The sequence below is a fragment of the Dipteris shenzhenensis genome, chromosome 30 (genome assembly GCF_047967505.1).
Source record: "Dipteris shenzhenensis isolate YYH24624 ecotype China chromosome 30, Dip_SZ_1.0, whole genome shotgun sequence".
Classification (NCBI taxonomy): Eukaryota; Viridiplantae; Streptophyta; class Polypodiopsida; order Gleicheniales; family Dipteridaceae; genus Dipteris; species Dipteris shenzhenensis.
The window spans coordinates 46,154,798-46,166,159 of NC_141625.1; the positions used below are offsets into that span (position 1 = coordinate 46,154,798).

The following is an 11,362-nucleotide window of genomic DNA, read 5'->3' on the forward strand; positions in this document are numbered from 1 at the left end:
GGTTTTTGTGCCCTTTTTCTCAACCCTTAGATCAAGCTCGCCAGATATGTGCCACATATCACTTCAGAACTAAACCCGCAGCTTCTTCCTTGACCCACAATCAACTACTCCACATGGCCAAAAGAATATTCCAATTGCCACGGCAATATTCACTACGCTCACGTAGATCTGCCAGGAAGGGTTGAACCACCTCCTTGTAACACCAATGCCCTAACGTTAAACTAAGTCAGTATCGATTGAAAGAATAAGCCTTCCACTTTCTCATATGTTTAGCCGTGGAGGTTAACGAGGGGAGGGCAGCATCAAATCCTTTCTTAACAAGGTTCAGCTGCATCAGTTCAGTTCGAGGGGCTCTACAACTACTGCTGCATGTAGTAGTTCCAATGACTTGTTATCTCAAATTCACTTCATGCAAGGGGATGGTTTCCCTTGCTTGCGCGGCAGGACAATGGTGTCACCCACAGAGGATATGACGCGCCAGGATACAGATCCAGATACGAAACCTTTTAAGAAGATGCGAGAACCATTCGGAAGACACGGCCTTAATGTAAAATGGCTCTTTCTTACTACCATAATTTATTATCGTTATTTTTACTTTCTTGAGATCTCATTTTTACTAACCACACGTGTGTATTCTTCTATGTGAGTTCTTGTGACAAGACTTTGCATCCCGACCGGGCATCTTTTGGTACAACCTCCACAATGTGATCCTCTACCAATTCTTCAAAAGTAAGGGACCAACCAACACCGTGAAAACATGTGTATACATGCATTTAAGAATCATCCTTCTTACAATTGGAAGTGCACATAATAGCTTGAAGATATTGTACTCTTCATCATTTGCATAGTAAAAGAAGTTGAAAGCATTGAGAATCACCACTCCACTGTTATAGTCAAAAACCACCCAAAGACAACTCTTCTTCACACCACGCTGCCAATGCATGAATCAAGCCCCTCCTGTTGCAATAAGTTATGCAAAGAGGCCCGTCTTCTCTTGAAAAGTGAATGATTGTATGGCGACCATCCTTCCATTGAGGCAAGGATCCCCTTGAAAGGCCTCGTGAAGGAGAGGCAAGGTTGCCTTTCCGGCTACAAAAATCGAACACATGGCACAAAGTGGACACCGGTTGAGCAGAAGGGATCGGGCGAACTTTGGAGTATCACTGTCGCAAAAACAAGGCTCAACATTAATCCCATAAGAGCGACTCATGAATTTGATTCGCTCGATTTTCCTGTGCCTCTCTATTATTACCCTTTCTTTTGTTCCCTCTCATCTGCATGGCCACACGAACCAACAGAGACAAGCAAGCAAACATGGTGCCTCTTAGAATGCTACACATGGCTAAGCCCTCGCTCAAGCACTTGTTTGAAGCTGGCGACTCACAACTCCGTCCCCACCACCAAGTACATGGACATCCTCCACAACCCCTTTGCCCTCCACAATCAACAGAAATAGGAGCCCTCCTTTCCAACCCTCACCAATCGTATCATCGACACCATCCTCGCTTATGCTATGGTGGAAACCTTCCTAGAACTCATCTCGCTCACAACATGCGATAATTCGACCAAAAGTTCCAACAAAGTCCTCAAGCTTTCCTCGTGCTCCTTGAGACGGAGCACGCGTAGAGTAATTTGCAATCTCGCCAAGAGTTAGATGATGTCATGAATGCTAGGTGCGCCTATGGTTGCTCCTGTTTGCATTTCCATGGAGCCTGGAAAGAAGATTTCAGCACCAAAATCTTGAAACTCATATTGCATTCATCAAGTTTCCATGGACAAGCTCCAAAACTGTCTTCATCAAATCAAAAGATAGATTGTAAACAAAAACAAAAGAGGGAGATGCTTTGAGACTTAAGATGTCAAATAGCTTCGACAAGATGCCCTCCCTCACCGCGCTAATCCAAGTGACGTCTCCCCACAAGTTCTTCCTAGCTTCTTCAAGCTCGAACTTTTTTATAGCCATGTTGGAGGGCACTTGAAAAAGCACCTACAAGCTTTAAAAACTGAAAAGCCAATACAGCAAAAATCTAACGGTGTAGAACATTGAAGCACGGATGAACGCTAGTGTCAACTTCTAAAAGAGGAGAGCTTACCAATTTCAAAAATTCCCCCCAAAAGGCAATGATCACAAAACTTCACCCAATTGGATCCTTAAAGCATTGTCTCTAGGAGAGCCAGTACTAATAAATATGCTGGAGTAGAAGATGAGCAAAATTGCACCAGTAGAAGTGTCATTGTATATATGGCCCCCTGATGTAGATTTCCAGCTTCAAGGTATGCCTACCACAACTTCGTATGTAGTGTTTCCATAGAGGACCAATGTCCGAAGGGATTCTGAGTGGTACCTTTATGTATGTATGCCACACACATTGGCAAGTGCCTGCAGCTTGTTTGCTCAGCATCAGATTCCAGAGAAAAGAGGGATGAGTCCCCAGACAAAGTCTTATCCACCTTATGGCCCGGCCTTTGCCCTCCAGAGTTAAACAAAACCATTACAATGTGTTCAAGCAAAAGATAATGTTTGAGGTTGTACACAATCACATCATAGATTGAAAGCATACGTTCCTTTCCTCTGGAGGAAGAAAAAAATTAGTATTATTGTCCTGAAATATTCTTAATTTTTAAGTGTTCTACAATGCAGCGTGCATCCTCCCCCCGTTTCAAATCTCGGAAAACCTCCCTTCCTACATTCAGAGTCCCCACCTCCCCCCCCAAATGACCTGGCAGTTGGCTCAGCACAAATCATGCCTCCAAAACAGCTAGAATGCATGAGTCAAGATAAAGCTAGCAAAACTCATCAGATGTCCATAAGTAGCATTCTGAAAATATTATTTAGCATTATTTCTTCAAAACACTTGTCCTTTGATTGAGTGCACAAAATGGTTCTATCCACAATACATCAGCCCTCACATCACAATTTTGATTCATTTCTATAACATATTTGTTTTAAACTGTCATGCTTCCATGTAGAATTGTCAAATTGTGTAGTATAACATTGATTTTTCCAACTTCCAGAAGAGCAGCCTTTAATATGCATATACTGTCAAGAAACCCCAACCTCAGTGCGTGCAGAATTTTCTGGCAACGTGGAATAAAACGTGCACAGGTTACACAAGCAGGACACAAGCAGAAAAGCAAAAGGCCTGCACCAATTGCAATCGACAAATGACCTTATACAACAATAAAGTTGAATATTTCTCAGCTCCAGATCCACGCCTTGTATAATAGAAACCATATATGATCCCACTAACCACGCCGTTTGCTTAGACGCCAGGAATTGGGTTCATGATAGCGATCATAAAGTGGCTCAATACGTTCTTGCCGCTTTCTCTTGCTCAATTTTGTAGGATCTGCTACTTTAAAGAACCTGGGTGCTAGCTCCACCAGCCATTTTGGATCAATGACTGTGACTTCTCTCATGTACTCTTTAGTGGTCATGACAAGTTCATGGTAAATGACCCAGTCTGGCTGCCGCTGGAAAAGTGCACTGCTAGGATGAATATAGACAGGTTGGTTTTCAACAAGTGTCCGATAACCTTCTTGAGGATCTTTTCGGGCTGAATGAAAGAAAAAGCCTGCAGCAATGGCCTTCCTGATTTTCGTGAAGTTCTTTCCTACACTGACAACATCCAGCTTGTACCTGAAACAAAAGAAATGATTGATCAGTATACATCCAGCTTGTACCTGAAAAGAAATAATTGATCAGTATAAATCCTTGCACATCATCTACCTGCTATACATATATACCCAGTATTTACAGCCTTTTACCCCTCAGGTATACATATCTGTTTACATATGACCATAGCCAGTAGTACAAGAAATTATTTAGCAGCCAGCATATGCAGTTGTGCAGCACCATGTACATTTGATTATTCATCATCTGCATACTCATCAACAGCATTTAGTCTGATGAAACCAGGAACATGCCCAAACTCATCCTCCAAAAACACAGCTTATAGTGCAGTTTCAATCTCATGATAATCGCTCATAAGGTTGAAAACCATAACTCCATCACGCATAGCAGGGACTAGCTACTATGATATCCTCACTGACGTCATCCCAGTAGACATACTGTAAAAATATAGCTTTATGTGCAACAAAACCATTCACATGGGGGGGAAACCTTTGATCAGAACACCTTCCATACCTATCCATTATTGTAAGAAGCTGCTTTCGCACATCCTGCGCCCTTCGTAATGAGCGTGATTGAACAAAGTTTTCAAAACACCACGGACCTGAAAAATTCTTGGCTTTCCAAGCTTCATAAACTGCCAGTAATGTTAAATGGTCCCCCTCTGGTTGAAAGAATTTGGCTCTCTTTTGATCAGCCTGTGCCTGTTTCTCACGAGGACGATAGAATATGTTCTGAGCTTGCAACATTGATATGATAGTCAAAATCTCATCACTGCAACCTAGATCTACACTTGCTAGTAGCATCTTTGATAGAGGAGGTTCCAAAGGAAACTCCGCCATCTTCCTACCCAGCTTTGTTAGAAGCCCTTCCTCATCCAGTGCTCCCAAACTGTAGAGTTGCTCCATTGCTGAGATCAGGGCCTGAGGGGGAGGTGGATCCATAAAATCAAAGGAAAGTAAATCATTGATGCCCATAGCTTTCATCTGTAGGGTTGTGAAACCAAGGTTGATCCTCTGAATCTCAGGCACAGTCGTGGGTAACATCTCATTCCTGTATGCACTTTCAGTGTAAAGGCGATAGCATTTTCCAGGTCCAGTACGGCCAGCTCGACCTGCTCGTTGTTTTGCAGATGCTTGGGAAATAGGTGTAATGACCAATGAGTCTAGACCAAGCTTGGGATTATAGACGTTCTGTTTTGCAAAACCTGGGTCCACTACATAATAAATCCCATCAATCGTTAAAGAAGCTTCAGCAATATTGGTAGCCACAACCACCTTCCTCGTTCCTGGTGGCGCTGGCTCAAAAATCCTAGTCTGCATCTCACTCGGGAGGGCACTGTACACTGGCAGAATGATGAGCTCTGGAACATTTGGACCCAGCCCTTTCATCCTTTCATACAGAATCTGGCATGCAGTGTCAATCTCTTCCTGACCAGTCAGAAACAGAAGTATATCACCTTCTGGTTCAGTCAAATGAATCTGCATGACAGTGATCAATGCTGCGTCCAAATAATCACTCTCTGGCTGCTTTGCATATAATATTTCAACTGGGAAAGTCCTTCCAGGAATAGTGAAGATGTTACAGTTAAAGAAATATCCAGAGAACTTCTCAGCGTCCAATGTAGCAGACGTGACAATGAGACGCAAGTCAGGGCGCCGCCTTACCAAGCCCTTCAGCAGCCCAAACAAAACATCAGTGTGAATTGTCCTTTCATGTGCTTCATCAAGCATAATGACAGAATATGGCGATAGATTTTCATCAACCAGCACCTCTCTCAACAGCATACCATCGGTCATATATTTGATCACTGTCTCAGGTCCTGTGCAATCTTCAAACCTGATGGCATAGCCAACTTCTTCACCTAATCTACAACCAAATTCTTCAGCCACTCTCTTGGCCACAGACATAGCTGCAACTCTCCGAGGTTGTGTGCAGCCAATTTTGCCTTTGGTCGTGTAACCAGCTTCAGCCAAGTATTGTGTCACTTGTGTTGTTTTTCCAGATCCTGTCTCCCCAATCACAACGAGCACCTGATTCTCATGAACTGCCTGAATCAATTCGTTTTTCAATTTGTAAATAGGAAGACTTTGTCTCTGCTCCTGGATTGACAACTTTGATCTTTGCCCGAAAGTGGGAGCTTTTCCGAAGGCGTCCTTCTTCCATTCAGGCATATCGTAAGCAGAAAGGCCAACACCACGAAGCTCCTGTGCCAGATGCCTCTCGCCAGTCTCTGGCATAGGGTCTTCCCAGGGACGATTCAGATCCTTTGGAATGGAATCTAGCATGGTCCTTTGCTGCTGCTCACGAAGTTCTCTTCTCTCTTTAGCTAAAGCAGACTGTGTCATGGCAGCTCTTTGCAAAGAACCATCTGGATTCTTTACAATCTTCACAGGTGATACATCAATGGAGTACCTAGTTTGTCCTCTTAAGAACGCAGGTTCATCCTCATTCAACTCTATCTCAAGCTCCTCCTCAGCGCCTTCATCTTGATAGAGCAGGCCTGCCCCGTCAGCATCATAGTTAGGGAAATCCCTAACATCCAATACCCCCGACGCAATAAGTTGCTTGGCTTCCCACCTTTCAGGTGAGCTCATCCTCTTCAGTGGTCTCCTGGAAGAATTGTTATCATCTTCTTCAACAATAGTGATACCTGATAGGCCTTTTCGAGTAGAAGGAAACTGATTGGAACTGGAAGGATTAGCCCTCAAGGCTTCTTCATCAACAGAGCTCCTTTTCATGGGTAGAAGGTCTTGCCCTGTCTTCTGATCCACGTCCCTCATCGAGAGGCTGATTTTCTGCCCAGTCATAGAAACTACCTTTACCCAGACTTCTTGATCTCGTTTGACGGCATCTTTAGCATTGGCAATCAGCCTCGAAGCAATCTGAGATACATGCACAATACCCTCCTTGCGTTCACGGAAAGCTGGGAGTTGCACAAAACAACCATTATCCATGACCCGAGAAACCCTGCCACGGTAGACTCCAAAAACCTCTAGTTCCTGGGAATGCCCCTTGGAAGATCCAGAATTACGATCTTCATTCCTCCAATTTCTGTCATCACCCGAAGTTTCTCCATTCCTTTCATACTCCCTGCGGGATCCGCTGTATCCGTCTTGTGCGTAGCCACCATGCGAACCTCTGTTGTCATTTTGCCACCTGTCTCTCTCTCGATCCCTGTACTTGCGCTGACTCCTTCCAGTTTCTTCCTCCTCTTCCCAAGCTCTTCCCCTATCATACTTGCTTCGATCCTTGTCTTCATACCTGCCCTTTCTTAGATCATCGTATCTATCCTCACTCCGAAACCGATCTTTCTCCTCATCTCCATGTTTTGCTCGATGCCTAGACTTGTATGCATCTTTATCATATCCCTCAGTTCGGTCCCTCCGTTTTAGCTCCTCTCCGTCTCTGTTGTCCCGCCTATCTTTTCTTCGCTCCTTCCCGTCCCAATCGTTGTCACCTTCTCTGCTATTCTTCTTTGCCTCTTTCTCCAATTCTTTTTCGAGTTCCTTCACGCGCTCCTTATTGTCCGGAACGGAGAGGCCAGGGAAAACCGAGTCGTTCTTCGGTTTCTCCTTTTCCTTTTCACCTTTGCTCTTCGGGGGGAGAACCGCGTGAATGATGGTGAGCAGACTCTGCACAAAATACTCGGGGAGGATGGCTCCGTTTTCTTTGAGCTTCTGAGCGAAGGTCTCGTGCTTGTCGCTCTGTTGGCCGAGATCGATGATGAATTCGGCGAGGGTTTTGTCGGAGCAACCAATATTGGACTCGAGCTCTTCGCAGACCTTAGAAACGAGCGACAAATGCTCAAGAGCTTTGAGCCCGTGATCAACCTCAGATCCTACCATTTGAAGGCCGAAACTGTGGACGAAATGAAATCAAAGAGTGTGGGATGAGAGTTCCTCCATAGAAGCTTCAAAACTCCAAAACAACAGCCCTTTTTTAAAGGGAACTCCACCCAGTATCTCAGCCGTCCATCTCAAAGCATATCTCAGCCGTCCATTACATGAAATTTGCCTAATTCACCTCAAAATTTAGCTTCTTTTTACCCTAGGAATTTCGGAATTGAAAAATACAGGCCTTTTTCGCATGCCAAAGGCAAATGTCTAAGCATTTGTTTTAGGGTTTTCTATCTCTAAGGGTCTTAAAATGAATGCTATGATAAAAGGGTAACGTGAGAGAGGCTTTAAGGGTGGTTATAATCTAAGGGTGAGGTTGTCACATCTCCTTTGGCAGGCCTTGTGAAATTTTCTTGGCACTGCTTGTAGGAGTCACCATCAGATCTTAGAAAATTTTGTGCTGGTCATCTTGGGATAAACCTTCCAGATTATAGAAACTTTGCTGTGGGAGGAGAATCCAATTTTTGTGGGGGGATAAAGCATCTTAACCCCATGTTCTATAGAATCTGGGGCTGCCGAGGGGGGTCGAGTTAAAATCCAAGAAGAGATTTGTCATAGTATTGCCGGAGAACTTAGCAAATTCCAACATGGCTTTGTTGTCCTCCTCAATGATCCGGTCCAAGGATTGCTCCAACTGTTTTATGAGGGTAATCATCTCCTCCACTTTGCCTTTTCCTAAGACCAAGAATCTACACCAATCACTAAAGGACAACTGCTTGATCAATAGCCTTCCCGAATCTGGGTGGTCTCGGATCTTCAGAGAAATCAATTCAATTACAACTTTGTAGACTTTCTTTTGAAACATGGTCATAATAGCCTAGCATGCTTGAGATGGGGCTGGTAAAGGATCCCTGTAACCAATTTTCAAAAGATCCGTGAACCAAGTCGGGGCCTGGGGGAGACCAGCAAATTCATCAAATTAGAATCTTTGAAATGATAGCTACCCCTAGCAGCCATATCTCGATTTATGACAATGGATCCAATTAACAAAGTGTGCGACAAAGAGAATCCGCCAAGTGTTCACTACGCTTTCCATTAGGTGTCAAGTGGGGCTCTCCACTTCAACTTCCGATGGTGTTTTACACTTCTTAATCAGAAGCAGCAATAGTAAACTTCTTCATTATTACCAGCAAGTAGAGTTTATAAAAACCAGTATATTTTGTTCCATAATAGCTATAGTAATATTGACTAGGTATTTGAGAGTTGTTGCATCTGAGAGTTCAAGACAAAAATCAAAAGATCCTAGTATTGTACTGATCCTACCCTATAGCATGTATGGAAATTAGTAACAAGTTTATCCCTCCAAAAGATAGTCTCCAAAAAGGGTCCTCATAGAGACTATAGTCTACTTATCAACAAGACTCAGTGTAATATATCCATTGAACATCAGGATCTCATCCATTGGATGCTGGTGGGATCTCCCTCTCATTTTCTATCTGACAAAATGTTGAGAATGGCAGTTGGTGGACCCACTTGTGTCAATCAAGACAAGACAAAAGTTAGAACCTTTGTATTAATCTTGTAACCAGAGGCTTCAATGCCTAACCACGATTGTTATCCCTATCGATCCCAACACTTCATCACATAGAAGAAGAGTTTCAAAAGAAAAATACAGGTCCTATCCTACTTGTGTCCATATTCATGGCTATTCCCAGGTACATATATAATGATCAAGGGCTAGAGCTAAGCATGCCCCTCTGGTCCCATGCATCTAACAATGGTAACGTCGTAACGTAAAACAGTGACAACACGAAAAAGTATAAAACTTTCCTATGTCTCAACCTACATAAAGCAAAGGGCGTAGTGATATAGGCACGTATCGTAAACTTCGACCTGATGGACTTCTTCTTATCCATCCCACGAACTTGGCGGGTTGACTGCTTGAAGCCACTGACATTGGGGGACATAGATGCGTCAAACCAAGTTTTTTACACAACTCCATGCTTACTCATGGTCATTGTTTTTACAAATGATAGTGCCAAATATGTAGTCATGAATTGCTTTTTCTAATTGCACATTCCTTGGTCGATAACATGCCAACTAGTTGGGCCACAAAGTTGGATATCTCTCTTGCCTCATACCCCCCCTAACCAACCTCCATGAAATGTTTATCGACTCAGAATCAAGACCATACAATTGTACTGAGGTCATTTCTTGGAATCCCATGAAAGCTGACACCTCAGTGGTCCACTCAATGCCATTAGCAAACTATGTAAATGGCATTCTATTTAAGTGAATGCAATTTGTTCTTGCAAGCCACACAACCAAGCAAAAGGCACTACTAGCCAATGTGTAATAGCATCCAAATAGCAATGTACACGATATCAGATCTCCCAACCAAGATACGATAGTGTGCACTTCTATGTTTGTAGTAAACCCATCATACGAAAGCATGGCTCTGCAGTTGTTTTTTGCAATAAAGGATTGCGTACCATGCAATGATCCAATGCTTTAATCTAGGCTTATGCTTGACCCTTGTTAATGCAAAACCATAATATTACAAGTGAGGCCTATAAAATAACCCCAAGTGTGCTAATTTTTGCAAGACTGCTATGTATTGGCTTGGTTTGGAAACCGATAAGTCCAAAGAATGCAAAAAAGCTTCCATATTTTCTTTGGTTGTGATTTGGGGACAACCATCCATCCCCATCTGACCACTATACTTCAATATTTAGAGACCTATGAGAGACAACATGATCCTTTAATCCCTAAATATAGATTTTCAATTGACTTAAAAGATCATGTAGTTCCTTCACTGTTGTACTCACTAAATAGTACACAAACTAAACAATAAATACACCAACAAAGTTGCCATCATTCCTTTTAGCATAAAGCCTTGGCAATGTTGAACTCTTTAGAAACTCATGCTACACCAAGAAATATCTCAAGCAAACTTTCTGAGGTGCTTTGACTAGGAACAATATGATTTTTCCCAAAGTAATCAAAGCAATCATCATACAAATAAAAGCCAAGTCTCTTTGCATCCCCATGTTCTTGAAGTTACTCTCCTTCCAAAAGCTATAATAGCAGTAGCACTTGCAATTACCAAGCGTAGGTGTTTCCTTAATAGGATTGGGCATGTAGTAGCAATGTCAAGACAATTGCAGCTACAACAAAGAACCAATAAAATCACTGCATGCTATAACTGAGTAGGTTTAAACTCCATGCAACAAAAGTTACACAGTGCAAAATTAATGCACCTCAGATTACAGCACACTGAGCAAATTCAAGAAAAAATACCAAGTAATAGAATATGCTAAAATTTTCTTCTCCAAAAATAACAGTGTGGGAAAAATTAGAGACTGTACTGTCCAAGTATAGAATTCTAAATTTCAAGGCTACAACAATGCTATGTTGCAATCAATCTCATTGATTGGTCACATGCAATTGCTAGGATCAATGTCCAGTTTTTTTTTTTTGCTTTTGTTTGGCATGTAGACCTTCATCTCGGAGCCATCTTGAGCTCCTGCGAGCCTCCCCTCCCCCCCCTGCTATCTCTACCTCCCCCCCCCTAGCTCCTCCTCCTTGCCTCGACCACCCCCACCCCCTGCCTCTCCGCCCTCACCCCCCCCACCCGCCGCCTCACCTCGCCGCGCCCCTCGCCTCCGCTCTCACCCCCCCTCACCCCCCTCCGCCCCCCCTTGCCTCTCCACCTCATCCTGCCTCTCCGCTCCCCTCCCCCTTGCCCCTCCGCCTTCGCTCGACTCACGCCGCCCCCCCTCGCTTCACCTCACCCCCCCTCTCGTCGCTCCGCCTCACCTCCCCGCCCCCTCACTTCACCCGCCCCCTTCGCCCCCACTCCGCTCCTCCCCCGCTTCACCTCCCCGCCCCC

At 43.8% G+C, this 11,362-nt stretch overlaps 1 protein-coding gene across 1 annotated transcript; it reads right to left on the reverse strand.

The window, feature by feature from the left end:
• Positions 1-2,972: 2,972 nt before the first annotated feature.
• On the reverse strand, positions 2,973-7,530 carry LOC147882220 (ATP-dependent RNA helicase). Its single transcript, XM_087401181.1, has 2 exons — positions 4,148-7,530; positions 2,973-3,640 (listed from the first exon to the last, which is right to left on the reverse strand). Exons 1-2 carry the CDS (start codon positions 7,477-7,479, stop codon positions 3,247-3,249), a joined length of 3,726 nt encoding a protein of 1,241 aa, XP_087257307.1. The 5' UTR covers positions 7,480-7,530; the 3' UTR covers positions 2,973-3,246.
• Positions 7,531-11,362: the final 3,832 nt, after the last annotated feature.

What these genes read in the sequence shown, in the direction of transcription:
- LOC147882220 (XM_087401181.1), bottom strand. Translation starts at nt 7,479, where the DNA reads ATGGTAGGATCTGAGGTTGATCACGGGCTCAAAGCTCTTGAGCATTTG. An exon ending in CTTCTTACAATAATGGATAG is followed by an intron (nt 3,641 to 4,147) that starts GTATGGAAGGTG and finishes CTTTTGTTTCAG; the next exon opens with GTACAAGCTGGATGTTGTCA.